Source organism: Sebastes umbrosus, chromosome 1, assembly GCF_015220745.1.
Source record: "Sebastes umbrosus isolate fSebUmb1 chromosome 1, fSebUmb1.pri, whole genome shotgun sequence".
NCBI classification, from domain to species: domain Eukaryota; kingdom Metazoa; phylum Chordata; class Actinopteri; order Perciformes; family Sebastidae; genus Sebastes; species Sebastes umbrosus.
The window spans coordinates 12,268,740-12,291,015 of NC_051269.1; the positions used below are offsets into that span (position 1 = coordinate 12,268,740).

The 22,276-nt window shown below is 39.2% G+C and overlaps 1 protein-coding gene and 1 long non-coding RNA gene across 2 annotated transcripts in view; one reads left to right on the top strand and one right to left on the bottom strand.

The window, feature by feature from the left end:
* Positions 1-908: 908 nt before the first annotated feature.
* The window catches only part of pparg (peroxisome proliferator-activated receptor gamma), a 37,290-nt gene continuing 15,922 nt past the window's right edge, over positions 909-22,276 (bottom strand). The window contains exons 2-9 of the mRNA XM_037781971.1: positions 19,497-19,793; positions 18,967-19,133; positions 13,223-13,361; positions 7,432-7,631; positions 4,318-4,435; positions 3,981-4,174; positions 3,649-3,892; positions 909-1,991 (exon numbers count right to left, since the gene is read on the bottom strand). Coding sequence (XP_037637899.1) covers positions 1,744-1,991; positions 3,649-3,892; positions 3,981-4,174; positions 4,318-4,435; positions 7,432-7,631; positions 13,223-13,361; positions 18,967-19,133; positions 19,497-19,793 — 1,607 coding nt within the window. The 3' untranslated portion in view covers positions 909-1,743. The remainder of the gene's footprint in view (positions 1,992-3,648; positions 3,893-3,980; positions 4,175-4,317; positions 4,436-7,431; positions 7,632-13,222; positions 13,362-18,966; positions 19,134-19,496; positions 19,794-22,276) is intronic.
* Positions 2,292-20,338, top strand: LOC119495500. Its single transcript, XR_005208503.1, has 3 exons — positions 2,292-2,421; positions 12,859-12,863; positions 20,328-20,338. It is a non-coding gene; the product is annotated as an uncharacterized LOC119495500 (long non-coding RNA).

Sequence of the window (22,276 nt, forward strand, 5' to 3'; positions counted from 1 at the left end):
ATTTCCACTGATCCTAACATCTGTAGAGTTTGATCCTAATGGTGGATTTTATTGAGCGTACAGTATATCCCTCATACGAAGTCGAGCATCTACTGTGAGTTTGTGCACTGAAAGACTTGTAACTTGGCAAAAAGCCTGACACCGTGGCTCAGTGTCAACGAACCTGCGCCGTGTGTTGAGGTGACCTGATGTCTCAGTGGGCTACATTGTGATGTCCTGAGTTTTACACTGACCTTGTTAATACATGCTTTCTCCTCTCTATCCTGTTTCCTTCCAGGTCTCTCTGTAAATGATCACAAAAGCTAGTGCCCCCTTAAAAAAAAAGCCCCAAAAAAATGTAAACTCTTAAAATAATAAAACCACCTCCCCGCTTGCTGACAGACTTGATCCACAGACTTTGGTTTTCTGGCACAGTTCACCAGAGTTCAGATGTTGCAATCGTTCCAACAGGGTGTGTGTGTTTGGTAAGAGACGCTGAGGACAGCTGATGTAATGACTGCAAAACACATTTCCAGAGTCAGGGTGACTGGAATGCTTTCAAGAAAGACATTATTAGGAAATGTTTTTTTCACACAAGAGACAGATTTCGAATAAAAAGTTAGAAAATATTTTATTTACAGCAAATTTCTTTTTACCCCCCCACTGGTATTAATCCAATCCCTATGCCCCCCCACCCCCCTAAAAAAAACTACAACATCTGATTGATCAGACACTTTGCATAGATAAAAAATAATTTCATAGTAAAAATTATAACTCAACCACTTTTTAAGAATTTGAAAAGTGTGTTTGACAGACAATTTCATCCATACAAAAATAATACACATGAATATATATTATACATATGTAAAATATATATATATATTTTTAAATGGCATTAATTCAACAAAAAAAAAGTCAAACAGCAATTCTTAAAAGGCACAATATGGCATATATTTTTTAATTTTTTTTACACAAACATTGTCATGGTAATGTGCCTTTCGTTGGCTTCACACTTTCTCACAGTTTCTGCAGGTGGCCGAGTCTAAAATATGTTACAGGCAATAATCTGATTTGGATAAAGCTGATTAAAAAGAGATAGCACCCTGATGCCAAAACAGAAAATGACTGTCTGTGCATTGTTTCGTGCGTGTGCGCGTCAGCATTCATGCATTTGTGTGCCTTCACAGAGGTATTGAAGCACGTACACGCTGCTGGTGCTGCTGCTGCTGCTGCTGCTGCTGCTGCTGCCTGTGACGGTTGTAACGCAACATGTAGATAAGCTGCACATGAACAACACACTGTGTTAGAATATTCACAGTGATTTCTCCTGAAGGCACTTGAGGCAGGCTGTGTTGAGCACTCGCCATTTTAAGCTTCAGCTTGCCAATAAGAACACGCTCTTTCAGTTAGTCACAGACGCTCGTCCCGATCGCTGCAATAGGTGGTAGTTTCGTGTTTAAGTTGGCAGCCCACTCGTTTGCAAAACGTCCACGCTCAGCAGTGGCTAAATGACTGTGCGCCACAAGTTATTCACATGCTGCTGTCTAGACAAGATCGAATACTCAGATTCTGTCTCTCTTTCCTTGATTTCTCTTTTCCTGTTCTTCCTCATCTCTTTCTCAATTTCAGTCAGCCTGTCTGGCAACCTCCCTTTATTTCAACACACCGGCAGCACAAAGTGCTTCATCATTATAATTTCACAAGTCGTGATTTTAAAAATAAAATCTCTGTTCTCTGCTTGTCCTTTTTTTCTCCTGCCGAATTCTAATACAAGTCCTTCATGATCTCCTGCAGCAGTGGGTGCAAGCACATGTCCACCTCCGTCTTCTTCAGCAGCTGTATGAGGTGGACGTGGTCGGTGACGATCTGACGCAGGTCAGTCATTTTCTGGAGCAGCTTGGCGAACAGTTGCAGAGAGTCCGGGTGATTTAGCTTCAGCTGCAGCTCCAGCGAATGGAGCACCGTCTCCTGAAGCTGCTCGATGGGCTTCACGTTCAGCAGGCCGGGGCGGTCTGGACGGGTCACAGAGACAGGGAGGATACATCAGTGACATGTTTCTGGTGACACATTAAAGGACCAGTGTGTAGGATTTAGTGGCATCTAGTGGTGAGGTTGCTAATTGAAACCAACTGAATGACCCTGCATTCATCCCTCCCTTTACAAGCTTGTCTACGGTGGCCTTCACGTAACGTAAAAACGTGAAAGTCTCTCTAAAGCCAGTGTTTGGTTTGTCCGCTCTGGGCTACTGTAGAAACATGGCGGAGCAACATAGTGGACTCGGTGAAGAGGACCCGCTCCATATGTAGATATGAAGGGCTCATTCTAAGCTAAACACAACGATTCTTAGTTTCAGGTGATTATACACTAATAAAAACACAGTTATGAATATTGTATTCCATTTCCGCTAATAGATCCCTGATATCCTACACACCGGACCTTTAAGTATCTATTAGTTCAACATTTCTGTTTGCTGAAAAGCATTTAATTTAGCTGTCCCCGAGCTGTTACCCGACCAAGCTGTATTATTGTTATTTACAAAAGCCTTCTTATCTTTATTTCAAGCTATAATCTGAGTCATTTACGTTAATAATTGACTTAAATGTTTGATTTTGCATCCTCATCAGGTTCAAGGACAGACTTTTATCAAGTGGCCACACGCTAACCAATATAGAGCTGAGTGAGGTTGGTCTGGTTTGCTGTTACACAGGCATTCAATGATTAGATTTTAAACCACTAGTTCCTAAAAAAAATACTATTTAAGACATTAGAGTGATGACAGTACAAACACCTTTATTCCTCTTTCTCCAGTGCTTTTCTTTTTAATATATATATATAATATAAATCATCAATAACAATGGAAAAACATGAAGAAACAAGCAAAGTTTAGTGACTCTCAATCACCCGTGTGATTGTGAAACCTCACCTACTTTATCTTTTTCGTCCCCTCGAAATGATTCAAAATGTAGCTGTTTTTAAATCTGGCTACATATGATGTAGTTCCTGCTTCTTGTTCCCACGTGAAACCTCCCAGCAAGCTGATAAATAGGTCAAGGCTGGCCATAGATAACGTGTATAATGCAGTGGGTTGATAACTTAGAGATTGTTAACGGCAAAAAACACTTTACAACACATTACATTCACACTGAACTAAATTGTTCTGATGCAACATAAATATCTTTTGTTCTAACTACACAAACTGAGAAGCTCATCAAATAAATTTACATTATTGCTCACAGTAACTTGTTTAAATATATTATACATATACTATAACTGTCCTTATAGTTTTCTTTTTCTGGCAGGGTGCTGGGAAGCACTTCATCACCTGCACCTTTCTAAAGTTCAGAGATTTCAACTGGACGCGCTCAGAAAAAAGCTCAGTGTAGTGCCTTTTTCTCTCCTCATTGAGAACAACTGAACGACTGGAGGAGCCGGGGATCGAACCGCCGACCTTCCGATTGGTGGACGACCTGCTCTACCTCTGAGCATAGCGACTCTAAAGCTAACACGTAACTTAAGCTAACTCTCTCGTGGCTGCAGCTTCATATTAATGGACAGAGTGTAATAGAATTATTCCTTTAAGACTACGAAGACAAGGCTACTATGATCTATGGCACCTACAGCATATCCTGTGGGGGAAAAAAAACCCAAAACAAAACTAAAAACACTCACCCCCGCTGAGGATAATGACAGCCAGAAACAGCGCCATGTCACTGTCGTCCAGCTCCAGCGTGTTGAACTTGACTGAGAACTCAAACTTTGGTTCCATCATTTGACAGAACGGTTTCCTGAGACTCTTGAGGAACTCCCGTGTCATGAAGATCTGTCCGTAGGAGATGAGGGTCCCGTCTTTGTTCATCAGAGGCGACATCATGATGATTAAGACCTCGATCACACCGTACTTCAGCAAAGTTACCTGGGAGAAGGGTAAAGGGTTGATGGTACAAGTATGTACGGATTTGAGTGACAGAATGGACAAGCAGCAGTATTCATGCGAGTCTCACCTGATCATTGAGATCCAGATCGATGAATCCTGGGATATTCTTGGCGAACTCTGTCACTTCTCTCACTGCTTCGGCCGAACGTGATTGACAGCTGTGGAAGAAACGCAGCTCCAAAGCGTCTGACGGTGCCTGTCCGCTGATGCTCGTCATTCCCAAAAAGCCATACTCTGACCCCGGATGAGCTCCTGTGATACCTAAACCGGTAACATTGTGAGATGATAATTTAATTATCGGGTTATATTGATTGATGAATAGACAATGATAGGAAAGAAAACGATTTGCAAACAGGCTTGATAGCATCTCCACATCATGACAATGAGTATTTTGTATTTCTAACCTCCAAATCCAGCTGTTAGGGCAGATGTCTGCTGCTGTTGCTCCTGGATGGGTATCTGCCTACAATTAATAAACTGCTCTCCTTCCATTAGAGACTTCATGTCATGGATGACAAAAGGCTGCAGGTAGAGAAGAAAGAATATGGATGAAGAGGAATTTGTGGGAAGAAGAAAAGGAAGAAACAAAGAAAAAGAAACAGCATCAGCTCCCCGTAGGTCTTCTGAGGACATGAGAGCTACAGATGTAATCACATATACTGCTTATGCACTTTGGTCATGGCTCATTCATCAGACCTGCAAAGCAAACAGCGCATATCTCATACGTCTGATGGACAAAGTAAATAAATCTTTGCTGCAGGCAGAGGCAGACAAAAACACCATTTCCAGGTAAATGAAGCATAACTAAGTTAAAGTCGCTCTTAAAACACTGGCAAAGACGTGCACCGGCCTGAATGATGAATGGTACCATTCATATACTTAAATCTTCCTTTTTCATAGCGGTGGAATGAATAACGGGACATCTTTACAGGGAATTACAGCCAACAATCCTCACAAATGTTATGAAATGATGTTCTTATGTGAGTGATGGAAATAGATGTATATGTGCTGTCTGTGCATTAATCTATTGGTTTACAGTATGTGCAGCGTTTGTATGGAAGTTCAGGGCTGCCAGTTTTGAAATGAAATAATTTAAAGCATGACTATGTAACTTTTGAAAGAAGAAATAGCATACTCATTCTCTTATGCATGACAAGTTGAATTCATAAGGATTAAAACACCCTTGCTCCATTCAGTACACTCAGGGGGTTTTGGTGCCACAGACATAATTGGTAAACAGTAGTCAAAGATAGCTAATGTTAGCTAACTTTAGCTAGATGTTGCTCTATAACGGACATTTGCTGACATTTGCTATAGCCCTTTTCTGCAGTCGTGTCTAGAAGGTAACCCCCAAGTTGCGTAAACATGCAAAAATTCTCACGAGACTCGCTGCCTGACAACCTATCCTAACCTTAATCATTCAAGATCAATGCCTAACCTTAACTATTAGAGGTCAATGCCTAGCCTTAACTATTTAAGGTCAATGCCTAACCATAACTATTGAAGGTCCATGCCTAACCTTAACTATTTAAGGTCAATGCCTAACCTTAACTATTCAGGGTCAATGCCTAACCTTAACTATTCAGGGTCAATGCCTAACCTTAACTATTGAAGGTCAATGCCTAACCTTAACTATTTAAGGTCAATGCCTAACCTTAACTATTCAGGGTCAATGCCTAACCTTTCAAGATCAATGTTTAAGCTTAACTATTTAAGGTCAATGCTTAACCTTTACTATTCAGGGTCAATGCCTAACCTTAACCTTAAATGTTTAAAGTCAATGCTTAACCTATACTATTTAAGGTCAATGCCCAACCATAACCATTCAATGTCAATACCTAACCTTAACTGTTTAAGGTCAATGCCTAAACTTAACTATTCGTGGTCAATGCCACTGCTTGTGCTATTGTTAAGCTACATTTGTATCACTTGTCATTACTCAGTAATTGCTACTTGTAGCCAAAATGGTCCATCACAGCTATTCACATTTACTGTCTAATCCATTGTACAAAGTGTTCTCTGTCAAACTAATTTAGTAAAAAAAGATCCTTCTTCCTTCACCTCTGATGGTGGGTCTGGAGTGCTGGTGGAGTTAAACGTTGATTACAACAACTCATATCAAGGCCCCACTTGTTAAAACATGTAAATATTCTACTAAAGATAAAATCATTGACTCCCAATTTGTTTCAGGATGTTCGCTGGGGTTTAGTAAATAACCCAAGACTTCCTAAAACCAACAGATAATTCAGGGTTATTTGGCTGCTATCGCTGTGATGAACAGTCAAAACAACAGACGAAAGAAAGGCGGAGTGGCCTTGAACTCATCTGACTTTACAGAGAGAGAGAGAAGCAACAGAAAAGGTTTGCTCGTCAGTTGTAGAGCCAATAATAACAACAATGATAGTAATCATTATAATTACCATTGAGGACAGGAGCTGTAATTAGTGCATTTTGGTTAATTTGCACCCTCATTTTCATTGTTCATTGCACACTATTCACATCAGAACAATAATTTAATTAAATGTTCATTTCTGTGCTTGATCCATGTGTTTGGTTCTAACTGTCAGTTGGTCAGATTGGGCCATTATTTAGTACTGTAATATTAAAATAGATTTATTTCAACCAGACTTTAGTTATCAAAACATATTGAAAATATCTGCAAAGGAAGATGATACTTCAGTGATTTTGATGAAGATGCCTTTAATAACAGTATGATGTCAGTTATTTTGAGATAAGCCACAATACTGAAGTCATCACCAGAAACACACTGTCCATCATTATTAAAGTTTTCTTTTGTCTGCCACTTGTAATTCAGTTGATGTGGACTTCCTGATTAGGTCTCTTTTGAATACTGAGATTCAATATTTCAAAACCTTTCGTACAAAAACACATTTTCATGCTTTTGGCCAACACATTTTCCTACAGTCCACTTGTATAAATTACCAAATGTCTTAACAAATTAGTTTGACTTGTTGAGTAGCAGTGTTGAAGGCTTTACTGTATATATCACGTTGCATAGCTTGACCACTGTAATCTGAGGTGTTTTATAACAGCCAAGACACGCAGAAACCAGAAAATCCACTTTTCCTGTTAGAGCTGAAATAATAACCTGAAATGACCTCAACTGAACTAAACTGAGCGTGGCAAAACAAATGTTGACACGTGCAGTGAGTTGAAAAGTTTGAACCATTTAGGTTTTAAGCTTCTAAACTCCTCCTTCACTTCAAACTTGTATTGCCATCGTTTTTCCCTGAGAAACTGCTTGTTTCATTTAAAACTCAAGGCTGCACACGGGAGAAAATTGTGGTAATTCTGTGATATAATGCATGTGTAAGTGAAGATACATGTTTCTTTGCCAAGAAGGCTTTTTTTGTGTCAATGAGTCATGACAAAAATGAACACAATCTCATGTCACGAGATAATATGCTTATGCAGGCAATATGCAGCACTCCCCCACCATTGTACTGTATATACACAAATAAATAGAGGTAAAGTAGAATTAAGGCAGTGCTGCTTACCACGTTGTCTCCGGTCTTCCCAGAGAGGATGGCCCTGGCCTTGGCCTTGGTGAGGGGGAAGTTTTTCAGATAGGCCTCGTACAGATGCCGGGCCAAAGCCCTCAGATCTGCCGCCTCCGGGTGCATGTGCACCGCGTCAGATGAGAACTCAGCCAGCAGTTTCTCCTTCTCAGCCTGGGGCATTCGGCCAAAGCGAATGGCTGGGAAAGGAAACAGACAGACAGACAGGAACACACGTTAGAGCACAAATGGACACACAAGAGCCAGGGGTTGGCAGGCAGATACTGTATTTAAGAGCACATAAAGAAACATACTTTAAGCAAGAATAACCACACAGATAAACACATGCATGCACATGACATACACAAAACATTAAATGTACAGTCCCTCTGTTGTGGAAGATATTTCTTGACATTTTCAAGGTAATCAACAAATCCTCAGTGTAATGTTCCTCACATCCAAAACCCCAAAAATATAAAAACATCAGTGAAGACTAACACCTGTGTACATTTTACCTTCAAGTCACAACCCTGATGTTACCCCATGCTCCCAAAACCCTATTTTTTATCAAACCGTTTACAAAATATATAATTTCAAAGCCATTTTATATGACCTCTAAAATTCAGAATTAAACTCCTGCAACGCAAAGCTGATAAGCTTGTTTATGCTAACGTGATGTTGCAATGAATGCATATATACATAGGCCTATGTGATTTTCACAATAAGAAATAAAACAGCCCTAGTAGTATTGTTTTTTATTGTGACCTCTTGCTGCCAAAATGTTACAAAACTATTCACTTTATTTCTACTCTGACGCTGGTGAGTGAGCAACTGACGCCATGATTGTTTCATTTTTTTATCACATCTCTAATATTTGGACAGGGATCAATGAATCAGATCGACCAGCTAATGTCTACACAATGACCTGCTATCTACAGTAAACAAACACCGTATCATTGAATACAGAAGCAAAAAACATGAAGAATAAATGACATTAAAATATAGGAGAATTCAGTTCAGAACAAATGTTTGTTTTGCTCAAGAATATTTTTGGGACTCACTAAAGAAATCAAAGATTTGTGAATTTTAAAGGACATGTAATCACTGCTTAGACAACTTCTACAAATGAGTCACAGCTCATGCCATCATTCAGATCCACTGGCAACAACACACAACAATTGTTCTTGATGTTATTTTATGAGGCGTGTCTCATCAAGCAATTACAAAATGTAGTTCTCTTTAATAATACGTTTATGTATTTTTATTGGTAATTATGTTTTTATTGCTCACTGCCAAACCTGAAAAACTATCTCATACATTTACACAAATCTCCGTTCTCCTCCCTTCTCCACCTGTCGCTGCAGGTTATATTACAACGTGCATTTACATATACCCAACAAAGGTTTGCCAAATCTACGGATGCTGTTTGAAATTTAATTGTATTCATAACTTTACATTGTATTAATGGCACTTTTTACTGGAATGTCTAACATTTTTCTTCCCCGGAGTCTTTGTGCTTCCTCGTCTCGCAGGTATCCATGGATCAGGGTTACACCTGGATCGTGGATGCATCTGCTGCAGAGTCTGCTGCCTGCTTGACACCCACTGCTACCATCATTATTATCAGCCTTTTTATTATTAGTAGTATTTCTATTATTATTACAGCTATTAATTCCGATAGTTGTATTATCACTCTTTTACATCCACTGCTATTGATTTTTGTTAGTAGTTCTATTTGTATTAGTTCTTACAGCTGCTGTGCTATTATAGTGTTTGCTGTGCAACTCTCCCTCTCTCCCTCTCCCACCCCTTCTCTCTCTCTCTCTCTCTCTCTCTCTCTCTCTCTCTCTCAAAACCCAACCGGTCGAGGCAGATGGCCGCCCACCCAGAGCCCGGTTCTGCTCAAGGTTTCTACCCGCTAACGGGGAGTTTTCCTCGCCACAGTGCATTACCATAACAATGCAATGCTCATGGGGGATCTCTTGTTGGGTCTCTAAACCATAGATTACGGTCTAGACCTGCTCTATACAAAAAGTGTCCCGAGATAACTTCTGTTATGATTCGACGCTATATAAAAATAAAATGAATTGAATTGAATTTTCTATTTAGCTTCCTTATTGATTATAAAAACAGGTACACCACTTTTTCAAAAGTGGATCTATTTCTTTCGATGAAAGACTGAACTTATTTTCCAATTGATTTTCCATTACTAAAGTTATAAATGATTAAATTATCATATATTAATGGCATTATACTTGACAAAGATATGATTGTAATTTAGATTTTATGATAAACGTGGGGAAAATGTTCTTTGTGCTCTAATTGAAAGTTGATGCTAAGTTTCCAAATGGTTAAACCCTCTTTTTTTTCTGTTAGTGGAAGTCATTAATTATCCTCCATTCAAGCCTGTGCTCAGCCTCTACTGAGCATTGTATAGTGAGTGTATAGTATAGCAGTGTATGTGATTGTGTAATGCTGACCGTGTGATGAATGCACACCTTAAGCAAATGAATACAAACTAAAGTGGCCCTACCACATACTGGCAACGAGCCAACAGTGGTGACACAGCAGGTTAGAGAAATCAGTTGTGGTCTGTGTGCTCTGAAATGTCAATCATTGATAAATTAAAAAACCCACAGAGAGCAAACTTTCAAAGAACCGGCTATATCTCATAAAATAACATCAGAGTGATATAAAGGAAGGAGGAGGCAGGAAGAGGGGGAGAGAGAGAAAGTGGCAGGAGACGAGAAAAAAACAATATAGTTTTGTATTAACTAAGTGTAGTGCTGTAGATGCTAGTATCATACTGTAAATATAAAGCAGTTATGCTGTTGAGCCACTTTAACTCATCCATGTTTGAAAAACAATGAAGACATTTAGAAACTATAAAAGGCAAAAATCTTCTGAGAAAAGAAAAATTGGTATGCTCACTTTAGCTGAAAGACTTCAGTGCATATCACAGGGCCTTAAAGTCCCTCAGCCAACTCAAATTGCAATGCTGCGTCTTAAAGGCAGAGGTTGTAGTATTTGTAATCGACCAACATGCATTTCAACTAGAATGGACGTCTTAAGCTGGGCAGACACTGTGCAGATTAAGCCCCATTTTTGCCGGGCCCTAAAGATTCCCACAATGAAACAAAAAAGTAGTGTCCAGTGCATGTAGACTACTTTCTACAAACAATCCCACAATGCAATGCTCTTTTATAGATGCAAAAATCAACAGTGATGTGACTCTACACCTGTCAGTGAAGACGCAAAATGATGATGTTTCATAAGCGTCCTGAATCTCAGTCCATGCTCACCATAAAGTAAACTGCTGAGCGTATATTACAATAGTTCAGTTCAGTTTTAATTGTCATATGAAGGTTAACACAGGATCAACGGAACAATGAAATGCATAGGATAATATAATGATAAGATAAAATGACAATAAGTTGTAAGATAAAAAGTGATCACATAAATAAAATTAAATTTAGTACCATATACATATGAAAATGAGGATTGTGTGTAAACGTAAGTGACAGTATCTCCAACAGCAGTCCACAAACGTAATGAGAAAGAGGAATGAGATATGGGTTATGAGAATGGAATGAGATAAATAGATATATAAATAAAAAAAGAAAAAATATAGCATCATATAAATACTGTATATGATTGAGTAGATGGGGACTAGAGGTCTTGTGTACACTCTGGGTTTTTCAGTGCAGACTGAGAAGCACGTTTGTTGTGACTCAAGTGGTGCGAAACTATGCTGAGAATTTTCATGGATCACTAAAGTTCATATATCAAAAGAGTGAACGCTGCAAGTTGTCCCACCCTAACAGGTGCAACAAAATGAACAGGAGAGTCAGGGAGATGTCAATCAAGCACAACCTGTGCACGCCCGAACATTCATCAGGTCCACGCTGAAACTCACCTGGGTGAGGGGGCGGCGTCAGCACGTCATATAAAAACGGACTACAGATGTGCCCATTGATGCGCTCCAGTGGCCAACAAAGGCTAAAAAAACAAAATAATTTTACAGCTGAACAGTCACGGGCGAGGGCAAAGAACAAATGGTACTATCATACCATACCGTACCGTACTTAACTACATATTTTACATGTGAGCTTATGGGGCGCTGTCTGTCTGATAGCTTTTAGCATGGCATGAACTATACGGAGGCCAACGTTCAAATAAGTTAAAACAAATAAACTATGTTACCACTACGTAGTCTCTACCACAGACTATACAAGAAGTGGACGTAGTCACCTTGACGTCACCCATTGGTTTGTGGACAGCCGTTTTGAAGTCTCGAGTTTGGCATTTTGGCAATGTTATAATTAACTTTCATGAACTGAAAACACATAGTGGCTGGACCTGTCAATCACAAGGTAGCCGCGCCCTAAAGCATACCCTGCTTTATGGTCTATTTAACTCTAAATGGGATCATAATTTACTAAATGAACATCATGCTGTATTGAAGAAGACTTGAAACTAGTGATTGAGACCATAAACTCATGTTTACAATGCTTACTGAGGTAATAAATCAAGTGAGAAGTAGGGTCTTTTTCTCATAGACTTCTATACAATCAGACTTCTTTGTGCAACCAGAGGAGTCGCCCCCTGCTGGCTGTTAGAAAGAACGCAAGTTTAAGGCACTTCCACAATGGTTTCCGCCTGATCTCTACCCTGATCTGGCCTGTACTGTATAGGTGAAACCTACAGTATGTGGGTGTACCACTGCTGAGCAAGGCGTGTACTTGTGGAGTTGCTACTTTCAATTGATTGTTTTTTTTAAACAAAGTTTAAATTTGAACATTTTATTTAATGCTATATTAACAGTGTGCACAAAGGGCGTTGTGTAATCACTAAAAAACTATAATAGCAATTATTTGTAAATTGTATGCTGACAATGTATCATAATGATCTTCTGTATTATATCTTTACTGCATGCTTATAATGTATTTCAGTGACTGTTTTAATTTTAATGTTGTATTTTTAAAGATAATTCTTTTTTCTTTTAGCTTTTATGCCTTTATTTATAGTGACAAAGATAGTATTGAAAGGGGGAGAGAGAGGTGATGACATGCAGCAAAGGGCCACAGGTCAGATTCGAGCCCCAGGCCGCTGCGGTAAGAACTCAGCCTTGGTACATGGAGCATCCGCTCTACCAGGTGAGCTACAGCGGCACCCCTAATCTTATTGTATTTGTAACGTGACTATGAAATATTTGGCGAGCGACCACAGATGAAAAAAGGGTGTTTGTCTATCTCTGGCACATTTATAACAATGTTTATTAATGTGACGATAAAAAGATAAAGCTGTAAATAAACTGGTTAAAGTTATCCTTCAACCAAATCAACTTTTGAATCATGCTATTGGGGTTGCAGGTACATTGCACGAGCGATGGGAACTGAAACATATGATACAGGTTGAACACCACAGAGGAAGTAACTGGCAACATATAAGGCAGTGTTGTCGAGTCCCTGCATATATTAACACCACGCCCCAAAAGACCAAATTGGCAGCAGTGTGGTGAAGATGTGACTGCTGTTCTCAGAGGGCATCAGAGGCAGAAGACTTGGCCTGCAAGGAGGTGTTTCCTGAGCCACAATATCAAAGAAGAATCAACCTTTTAAACTACATCTGCTTATTTATAGTGAGCGTAAATGGAGTGCTCATTCGTGTCTGAAGGCATGAAAAGGAAAACATCTGTTCATTTCACACGAAAGTTTAACCTAAAAAAGAAGAAGAATCAAGCAAATAATACATACTGTGATTATAAAAGGCATGCGTGACAGTATCTTACCGTTGTGTGACATGCCGACATTGAGACACTTCTGGAAGCGACAGTATTGGCATTTGTTGCGGGACTTCTTGTGAATGCGACAGTGAAGATCACAGTGATCGTACACCAACTTTAACCTGATTGTGCGTCTGAAGAAACCCTACGAGAAAGAAAGAGAAACAATAATGTCACTACATTATCCCACTTTGTTACATTTGCTACACTGCTAATTCTGATTCTTTTATAAGAATTGAGAGTTATGCATTTACTTATTTATTTACATAAGACAATAAAAGTATGATAAGACACAAGTAAAGAAGAAATCTTTTTCTAGCACTGTATGTGCCTTATAAATGCAGATAAGAAACTTGTATCTGTATTATAGTTGGGACAAGACAGGAGAAGGTGCGACAGAAAAGAGAAAAGATGAAATGACAATTGATTATGTTCAGAAGAGATCCACTTTTTCTTTAGTTTTTATTAGGGCTGTCAAAGTTAATGCGATAAAAACGTGTTAACCCAAATTCGTTTTAATGCCACAAATTTCTTTAACACATTAACGCAATTTACGATTTTTAGGTTGTAGCGGGCTCAATTTTAAAGATAGAGTGATGGTATCATGAAACTATAAAACCTAAGGAATCCATTGGTACCAACCATTTCATACTAGCTTGTTGCGAATGAGGTTAAATAACGCTCCAAACTTACGTTAAATTCGGGCGAGAAAAAACTGTCATGACCATTTTCAAAGGGGTGCCTTGACCTCTGACCTTAAGACATGTGAATGAAAATGGGTTCTATGGGTACCCACGAGTCTCCCCTTTACAGACATGCCCACTTTTTGATAATCACATGCAGTTTTGGGCAAGTCAAAGTCAAGTCAGCACACTGACACACTGACAGCTGTTGTTGCCTGTTGGGCTTGAGTTTGCCATGTTATGATTTGAGCACATTTCTTTATGCTAAATGCAGTACCTGTGAGGGTTTCTGATACTATTTGTCATTGTTTTGTATTGTTAATTGATTTCCAATAATAAATATATACATACATTTGCATAAAGCAGCATATTTGCCCACTCCCATGTTGATAAGAGTATTAAATAATTGACAAATCTCCCTTTAAGGTACATTTTGAACAGAAAAAAATGTGCGATTAATCACGATTAAATATTTTAATCTATTGACAGTCCTAGTTTTTACATTTTCTACTTCAATATTTATCATCTGATTAAAGTTTCTGGTTGGTGGAGTAGCTCCGCAGAGCATCTATTGACTGATAGATGCAGATTAGATTCGTGGTTCATTCTAATCTGATGAAGTCAATCATACTGCCCACGAGTGTGTTTAAAAGCAGATTGTGATTCAGGGTGGATTTGTGCTTTGATGTTTTCAACCTTAGGACCAAAGGAACCATAAGACTTGTGCTTATCTCAGCTAGTAACTATGTAGCCCGTCAAACTGCCGGCACACACTCCTACACGCAGTCACAGGATTGTTGATGGTTGTGGTGTTTGACTATGCTGCTGACTAAGACAGCTAATGGAAAAATGAATTGAATAGACACAAAGAGACAAACCTGAGGGCGTTTTACAATGGAGAATAGCATTTGAGTTTTTGTTTTTTTGTAAGCACACAAATCCACATCTGGACTTGTACTACGTGAAGGCCGGTGTGTTTGGCATCTGCATTCCTGTGATCCACAGATGTTCCTTTTTTAATCGTAGGTTATTTAAAGAAGGAGGAAGTTAAAGGGGGTCAAGGCTCCACCTCAATAAAGAATGTTTTCTGTTATGAAACAATTAAGTGTTTGCCTGCTTGGCTGACCCCCTCTTCTGGTGAGTCTCCCCTGAGACTTTAGCAGAACAATGACTACTGTACTTTACCTTCATTCAGCCTCTGAAGGTACAGTATGACTTGAACTAAACGCCTTGTGCCTTGTAGTAAATCCAACACAACAGTCCTGACGGTGTCAGAGAGGTGCTGATTCAACCCTGTGGTCATGATCAAGGCTGTAGTTAGTGGTCGTGTTGTATTATAGTAAGGGATATGGCTGGTGATATTCTGTATTTTACTTATGTCAACAAATTCCATGAAAAACCAAAACCAACAATGAGTTAGTCCATGTCTCAATACTTTCTGACTTCCCTGCCGTGTCTGTGGCTCTAAGATGGTTCATTCCTACGAAACATGAAAATCTTACTGTAGTTTTTTAAAGATTATTTTTTAGGGTTTTGTATTGCCTTTATTCGAGCAGCTGGAGAATGACAGGAAAGGGGGGAGAGAGAGGTGGTGACATGCAGCAAATGGCGGCGGGTCGGAATCAAACCCGGGTCACTGCCAAGGACTCAGCCTATATACCGGTTGAGCTAGAGGTTGCCCTGATCTAACTGTAGTTTTAAGAAACAGTTTACTCAAACAGGAGTAAATACTGTATTTGTTGGATACTACATTTAGCCAATACATATGTATACTGGATATATTTATTACTTTTCATTACATATACGTACATTTACTACATTCCTGTTTACATTACAGTTTATTCATTTTGCAATTACTGTTCACCTATCTACCACAAGTACAGTATATATTATTCTATATATTTATATATATATGTTATATTTTATACCTTTATTTTAAGTTCTGCATTATTTTATGTCTTAGATTCTTCTCTTTTACTTCTGTGATTTTCTTTTTACATACATATTTAAAGACGACTTATTATGCTTTTGTGCTTTTTCCCTTTCCTTTGGTGTGTTATACATGTATAGTTTTTTGTGCATGTAAAAGGTCTGCAAAGTTACAAAGCCCAAAGTCCACACCAAAGGAGTTACTCCCACAGAAACACTTCTCCTGAAATGCCTTGCTTGAAGTCCCGCCTTTTCTTCTGTGACGTGGTGATGTCACCAAGTAACATAGTTTGCCTAGCGGCTAGTTTGGCACGCCCTCAAAGGAAGCTAGTTAGAGTGGAGGTGAAGCGGAGTCAAAAGAGTTTGGTTCGGTTGACCAATCACAACAGAGTAGGCCAGCTGACCAAGGAGCTCAAACAGAGCGTTTCAGACAAGAGGGTGAAAAGAGGTGCTGCAGCACAGCCGGTATGAGAAAAAGAAAGCGTTTTTTGAACATTAAATCAAGTAAACGTGTTCCAGAAGAAAACCCCAAATACAAGTAGGAACCTGAATATAAGCGTAATAGGTCCTCTTTAATGAGCATTGTTGGAGGGAGCCTGAGATTTCAGATTTTTATTGGCAACCACTGCTTCTCTGTAATTGTTGTGCATTATAACAATAAATTACTTGAAACTTGGGCTTTGGTTTGCTGGCAGGTACTGTATTTATGGCAGCAGGCTGGTGTATGTGAGTTAGAGCCAAAATAAACCACAGTGCCCACATTCATGGTAGTAAAGAAACATGTCATCCAGTGTAACCGTGTGGCTCACTGATGTGTTAACTTTTTTTGGAGGAATAAGAAACATCAAGCTTTGACTACACAGGAAGTACTTGTTAGTAAGATCAATACATTTGTTGACAATAAGAAAAATGGAGAGAATATCACCAGACTTATCCTTTAAGTAATGTTGTCTGTTGTATTGCATTGAGTTGCATCATACAGGTGGATTATATTTTTATGGTCGTTCAGTGCAGGTCAAGGTTTCTTTTTTCTTTGATGGTATCAGAGTGAAGGTTTTGATTTATATAATGTCAATAAATAAAAACATATAAGATTATGTTGTATCTATTTTCAAAAGGTAGATGAGTCTTAAGTCTCTAAGTAACTTCTTGAAACCAAATTGGAAAAAAACATACGTAGTACTGCTGCTGTTTCTGGAAATCCATCTCACATGTCTTTGAAGGACAATGTCACAATTTAAAGCATCTCTTCTTATAATACATCAATGTTTCAAAGAAAATGGAAATATGTGTAAACCCTCCCCCACACCCTATTAGTTATTTATACTCTATACTGACAGGCAAACAGAGCGGCTGGGTGTGCGTCTCTAGAAGCGCAAGCCCGTGTTGAGCCCTCGCTAAGCGGAAAATGTATGGGGCTTGTGGTTAACGTGACAGACATCAAAAAGATGAACAAATGCATAATAGAATTATTTATTCCACCAACATGTCTCACCTGAGAGTGACACATGGTGATAGAAAAAGGAAAACTGGCAGAGAAACAAAACTTAACACTTCACAGCATTAGTTGTTAGACGCATTACCGTTTCCTGAACAGACTCTCGGGTGGTATGACTGTCAATTTTTTTTCTTTTTAATCTTGAGCATTACTTTTTGAGAGCAGCATTCATTTCATCATCCACTGCTGTCACTGCAATTTAAGCCATAATATGAATCTCTCAAATAATTGGTGGCCAGAATTTATATATAAAAATAAAATAATAAAAAAATAAAAATAAATAAATAATAATAATAATAATAAAGAGAAAAAAAATGATTTTGTCCAAACAATTCCTCTTTTAAACTGAACAATAATATGACAGCAGAGCCCTGCTGGTTGTAAAGCAATTTCAAGTTTGAGATGTCTGAAGCCCCACAGCGCAGAAGGCAGTCTGCTCAGTGTGATGTGCACATGTAGAGCTGAAATCCACAGAAAATTAATCTGCAACTATTTTGATAACTGATTGCAACATAAGTTAGTTCCAGCCTCATAATTGTGGGGATTTTCTGCTTTTCATTGACTTTTGGGATAGTAAATTGCACTTCTTTGGGTTTTGAACTGTTGGTCGTACAAAACAAGCCAAGTTACCTGAATTAATAGGAAATAATCAGCAGATTATTTGATAATCAAATTATTTGTTAATTGCAGGCAAAAGTAGTCTGATGCAATCTACTGTTTTAACCCTTTAACACTGTGACGGCCCGTCGGCAGGCCCAGCCACTATTCTGTCTTTCAGAGGTTTCAGAGGCTCAGTTTTCAAGCTAGAGTGAAGATACTGGTATCATATGAAACTAGCTTGTCTGGAAGAATGCTAAGTAACGCTACGAAATTACGATAAATATTGGCGAGGAAAAACTGGCATGGCCATTTTCAAAGGGGTCCCTTGACCTCTGACCTCAAGATATGTGAATGAAAATGGGTTCTATGGGTACCCACGAGTCTCCCCTTTAAAGACATGCCCACTTTATGATAACCACATGCAATTTGGGGCAAAAACCATGCAGTTTCTTGCATGCAGTGGTGTATTTGAATATTTCTGAATATTGGGGTCTCTAAACAGTGTTGGAATTACATAAATTATCACTGTAAAGCTGAGACTCTTGTGGATCCAATGAGCCCAACTGTATTCATGTGTGATGATGACGTTAGTCCCCATAGTAGCCATTTTACTTAGTGAGACCATTTTTTTGAAACTTGACCTCACTGTATAAAATGACCTGTGGTGACCTCTAGGATAATCACAGACTCATGAAACTTTACAACAACAAACTACAGACCTAGAGCATTCAGATGATGGATGGCTTTCCTCTTTAGATTAACAATTAGGGGGTTTCTGAGCAGTTTCCAGAACAGAAGTACTCCCCATCCAATCACCGAAGAATGCATGGTTCCCAGCTTTCAGATGATGTACACCGCTTCTACAGTATGTGACATATACTACTGACTTTTTCTCTACCCCTAAACATCCCCTGTCCCCCGTCCCCTTCCCCTCTAAAAAAAGAGGGCAGAATGATAAGGGATTAAACCCTCGTAAAACTTCCCCAGTTTGTTCATACATCTTATTTTCATCTTTACTCATGATAATCTTTCAGTCCTACCTTACAGCCCTCACAGGCGTGGACGCCATAGTGAAACCCCGAAGCTTTGTCTCCACACACACGACATTCGATGTTTAGCGCTGCCGGCGACGTGTCGTCTTGGAGCTTGGAGAACACGGGACTGTCAGAGTACTGTGGGGGCGACTCCGGCTCCAGCTTGATCAAATCTGATAGCAAAAACATCATCAGGCAGGTATATTAGGACACCAAGCAGGCACTTTCTTACTTCACCTCTTTAATACTCAGTTGGTTAAACCTGGTTTATTCAGATATGCATCCTGTAATCTCTAACTGGCTAACTGTTCTCATGTTTTACACACAAGTACAAATCAATAAATTTTCTCCTTTAAATGTGGCACCTTTGATGTATTTTCACATTTTCACACTCTCTTATGTGAGAACTTGAGCAAATGATTCAGTTCCTCCTGCAAGGTAATGTTGCTGCTGAGCTTTGTGTACATTTACAGTAATCAGCATAACTAGATAATAGGTTTTATCTCTGGTTAACCCATTACACAGACTGGACTTACTGTGTGCGTCCGGCTCCATCCTGTAGCTGTGCATGTTTGTGTAGTCCATGTTGGTCAGTGGTTCTTCGTTCTGCGGCGGACTGGGGTCATAGGCCATGCCGGCAGAGGAGACGGAGGATACGAGTGGGGGAGACAGGGAGGACGGGATGGAGGAGGAGGAGATGGAGGCGTAGTCCAACGTGGACAAATGCTTCATGTCGAGGGAGTGGGAGCTGTCGTCCAGCTCTGACAGGTCCACGGCGCTCAGGCTGAATCCAACAGGCCAGGCTAGGAGCTGCTGGGTGTCCACCATGTCTACTGTGGAGAGAGAGATGAAGCAGTGACGCGACAGCTGATGCAATATCCTTTGTTGACTCTATGTGGCCTTGTTAAAAGAAAACAACACGAGAAGAACCAGAGAAAGGAGGGGAGGAAGAGGAAAAGTTGGAGAGAGGGGATGAGATAAAAAAGAGTAGAGAAACTGAGGAAGGGAGAAAGAAAGATGACAATGAAAATATATATAGACAAACTCACATGCTGCGTTGCACATAATGTTAATGATTAAATACGTCCGTTCAGAAAAGCCCAAAACATAACAATGCACTCCACTCCACGATGAGTACCCGCGGTCCTCCAGCTCATTCCTACAGCCTGTCTGTTATCTGGTAAACAGGGAGGCAGATTGTGTCACAGCGAGTACAAGACGAACTCTGGCACTGAGGAGCGTCTCTTCTGCTCAAAACACCGTCTTCCTCTGTTGCTGTTTGGGTGGCTCGCTGTGTGATTGCCCAACCAAAAGACACAGAGAGCAGGACTGTTTGAGCCTCAGTCTGTCTGCAGCCAAGGACGTAGCATTTTAGCTTGTGGGGTGGAAAAGAACGGACTGCTCCTTCTGAGTGTAATAATGTGTTACTGATTGTTAATTAAGAACTGTGCTGGCAAAAATAATTGCTGTAACATTGGAGCCCTTTTCAGCCTCTAGCGATTTCATTCTTATCTGTAAGCAGCCACTCAGAAAATGTATCTGCCACTTTTGAAATCTCTGCGCTAAATGAAGGAATAACATTTCAGATCTGATGTCATTCAATGTTCAATATATTTTACATAAAAGACATTATATTCATGGTAAATGACATGTTCAAAATTACACCTTGGCTTTCGGGGGAGCCTATTTTCCGGGGCAGAGAGGGTACTGTACTCAGAACTGTACTGTACTTTGTTATTGTCATCTATAGTGGTTATTTGCATAAAAACACACAATTCAAATGATTATTTAAATATTTGCTTTTATTAGAGAAATCTTGGCAAGCTGCTTAGAGCTAGTGTTGGGAGTTTAAACAGGTCATATTTTCTCTCTAATATCTATTTTATATTACTGTGAAAACATCTCCTTCAAACAACTGGATTTATTCAAGTTTCTCGCCAAAAACATAATTTTACGAGATTACATTTACATTTACAATACATTTACCTTCGCCCAATAGTCCTTTTTCCTGAGCAGAGTTTGAACGCCTCATAATAATAACTCATTGGCACCTCAGTTAACGTTAGTAGCTTTGTTATTTAACCAAGCAGTGCTGTGCTGCCCACCTGCTGCTAACAGCTAACGTTACTAACTCTCCTTTTGCTGATTTCAACACGGGTTTGTTGTTCACAGTGTAGCACTATCAGGGAAAACATAGGGTGCGTCCCTCAGGTTTAGCAGCGTCATGCTGTTGGTCGCTTTTTTTTCCTTAGCTCCGGTCCAAAACAAACTGAAACATGATAAAGCGTGCGTATGCATCATTGTGCAGCGTAACTGGGAAACAATCAATACAGAGGAATAGATAGTCACAGAGGCATGAGATACCAAGGAATCGAACAACTAGGAACCGGTTCTCTATTCCCATCCCTAGCGTTTTCCCTGTCTGCCAAAGTTGCAGATGGCCTGCCAATTTTACCCACCACTGCCAACAATTTACACGCATTTGGCGGGTGCTAATTTCAGACCCTGTCTGTAAGTCTATAAAACCAGGTCACACGTTTATAGTTTTTATTTATAGTTTTTATTTAATTCAAAAGAAGCTAAATAATTATAAATAAAACATTGGGGACTATTTTCAGCTGGGGATTCGGAGCACAACCAAGTATTTACAGCAGCAGGATGGTGCATATGGGATTGACTCAAAATAAATGACAGTACCCAAAGTTTATCATAATGAAGGAACATGTCACCAAGCGCAGTTTTGTGGCTCACTGATGTGTTTTTATAGTCTTTAAATGTCAGATATTCAGCTATTTAAATGAATGAAAGCTCTTCAGTCATTCTACTATCTAACTCAGATTGTCAGACATTGTTGAAGAGAAGTGAGCCAAAATGGTCAAAGTCCAGTCATCAGAAGTTAATAGCAGTCCACATGAAAGCAAGCCACATACACGGCTATATAATCAGGGGCAAGTTTGTACAAGGTTGTTTGGTGATGCATAAATTAGTAGAATATGTTGTTTATTTGATGTATTTAATTGTTAAAGTGTCTGTTCTAAATAGAGGTTCTCAATCTTTTTTAGCCAAACACCCCTTACAAGATAGAGAATATACCGGGGTCCTCCTTGCATATGTCCCTTGGAATAATTTGATGCAGCCTATTTTTTACACTTCAATAGTCTTAGTTATGTAAAAGAACAACTCATTTATTAAACTTATACTAGACATGTATTAAACTTATTTACAGATTCTAAGAGTTTTTCAATTCAGTTTTTCAATTTTGTCAAAAAAGTATAAAAAATATAAAGTAAAAAAACAACAACATAATAATAAAAAA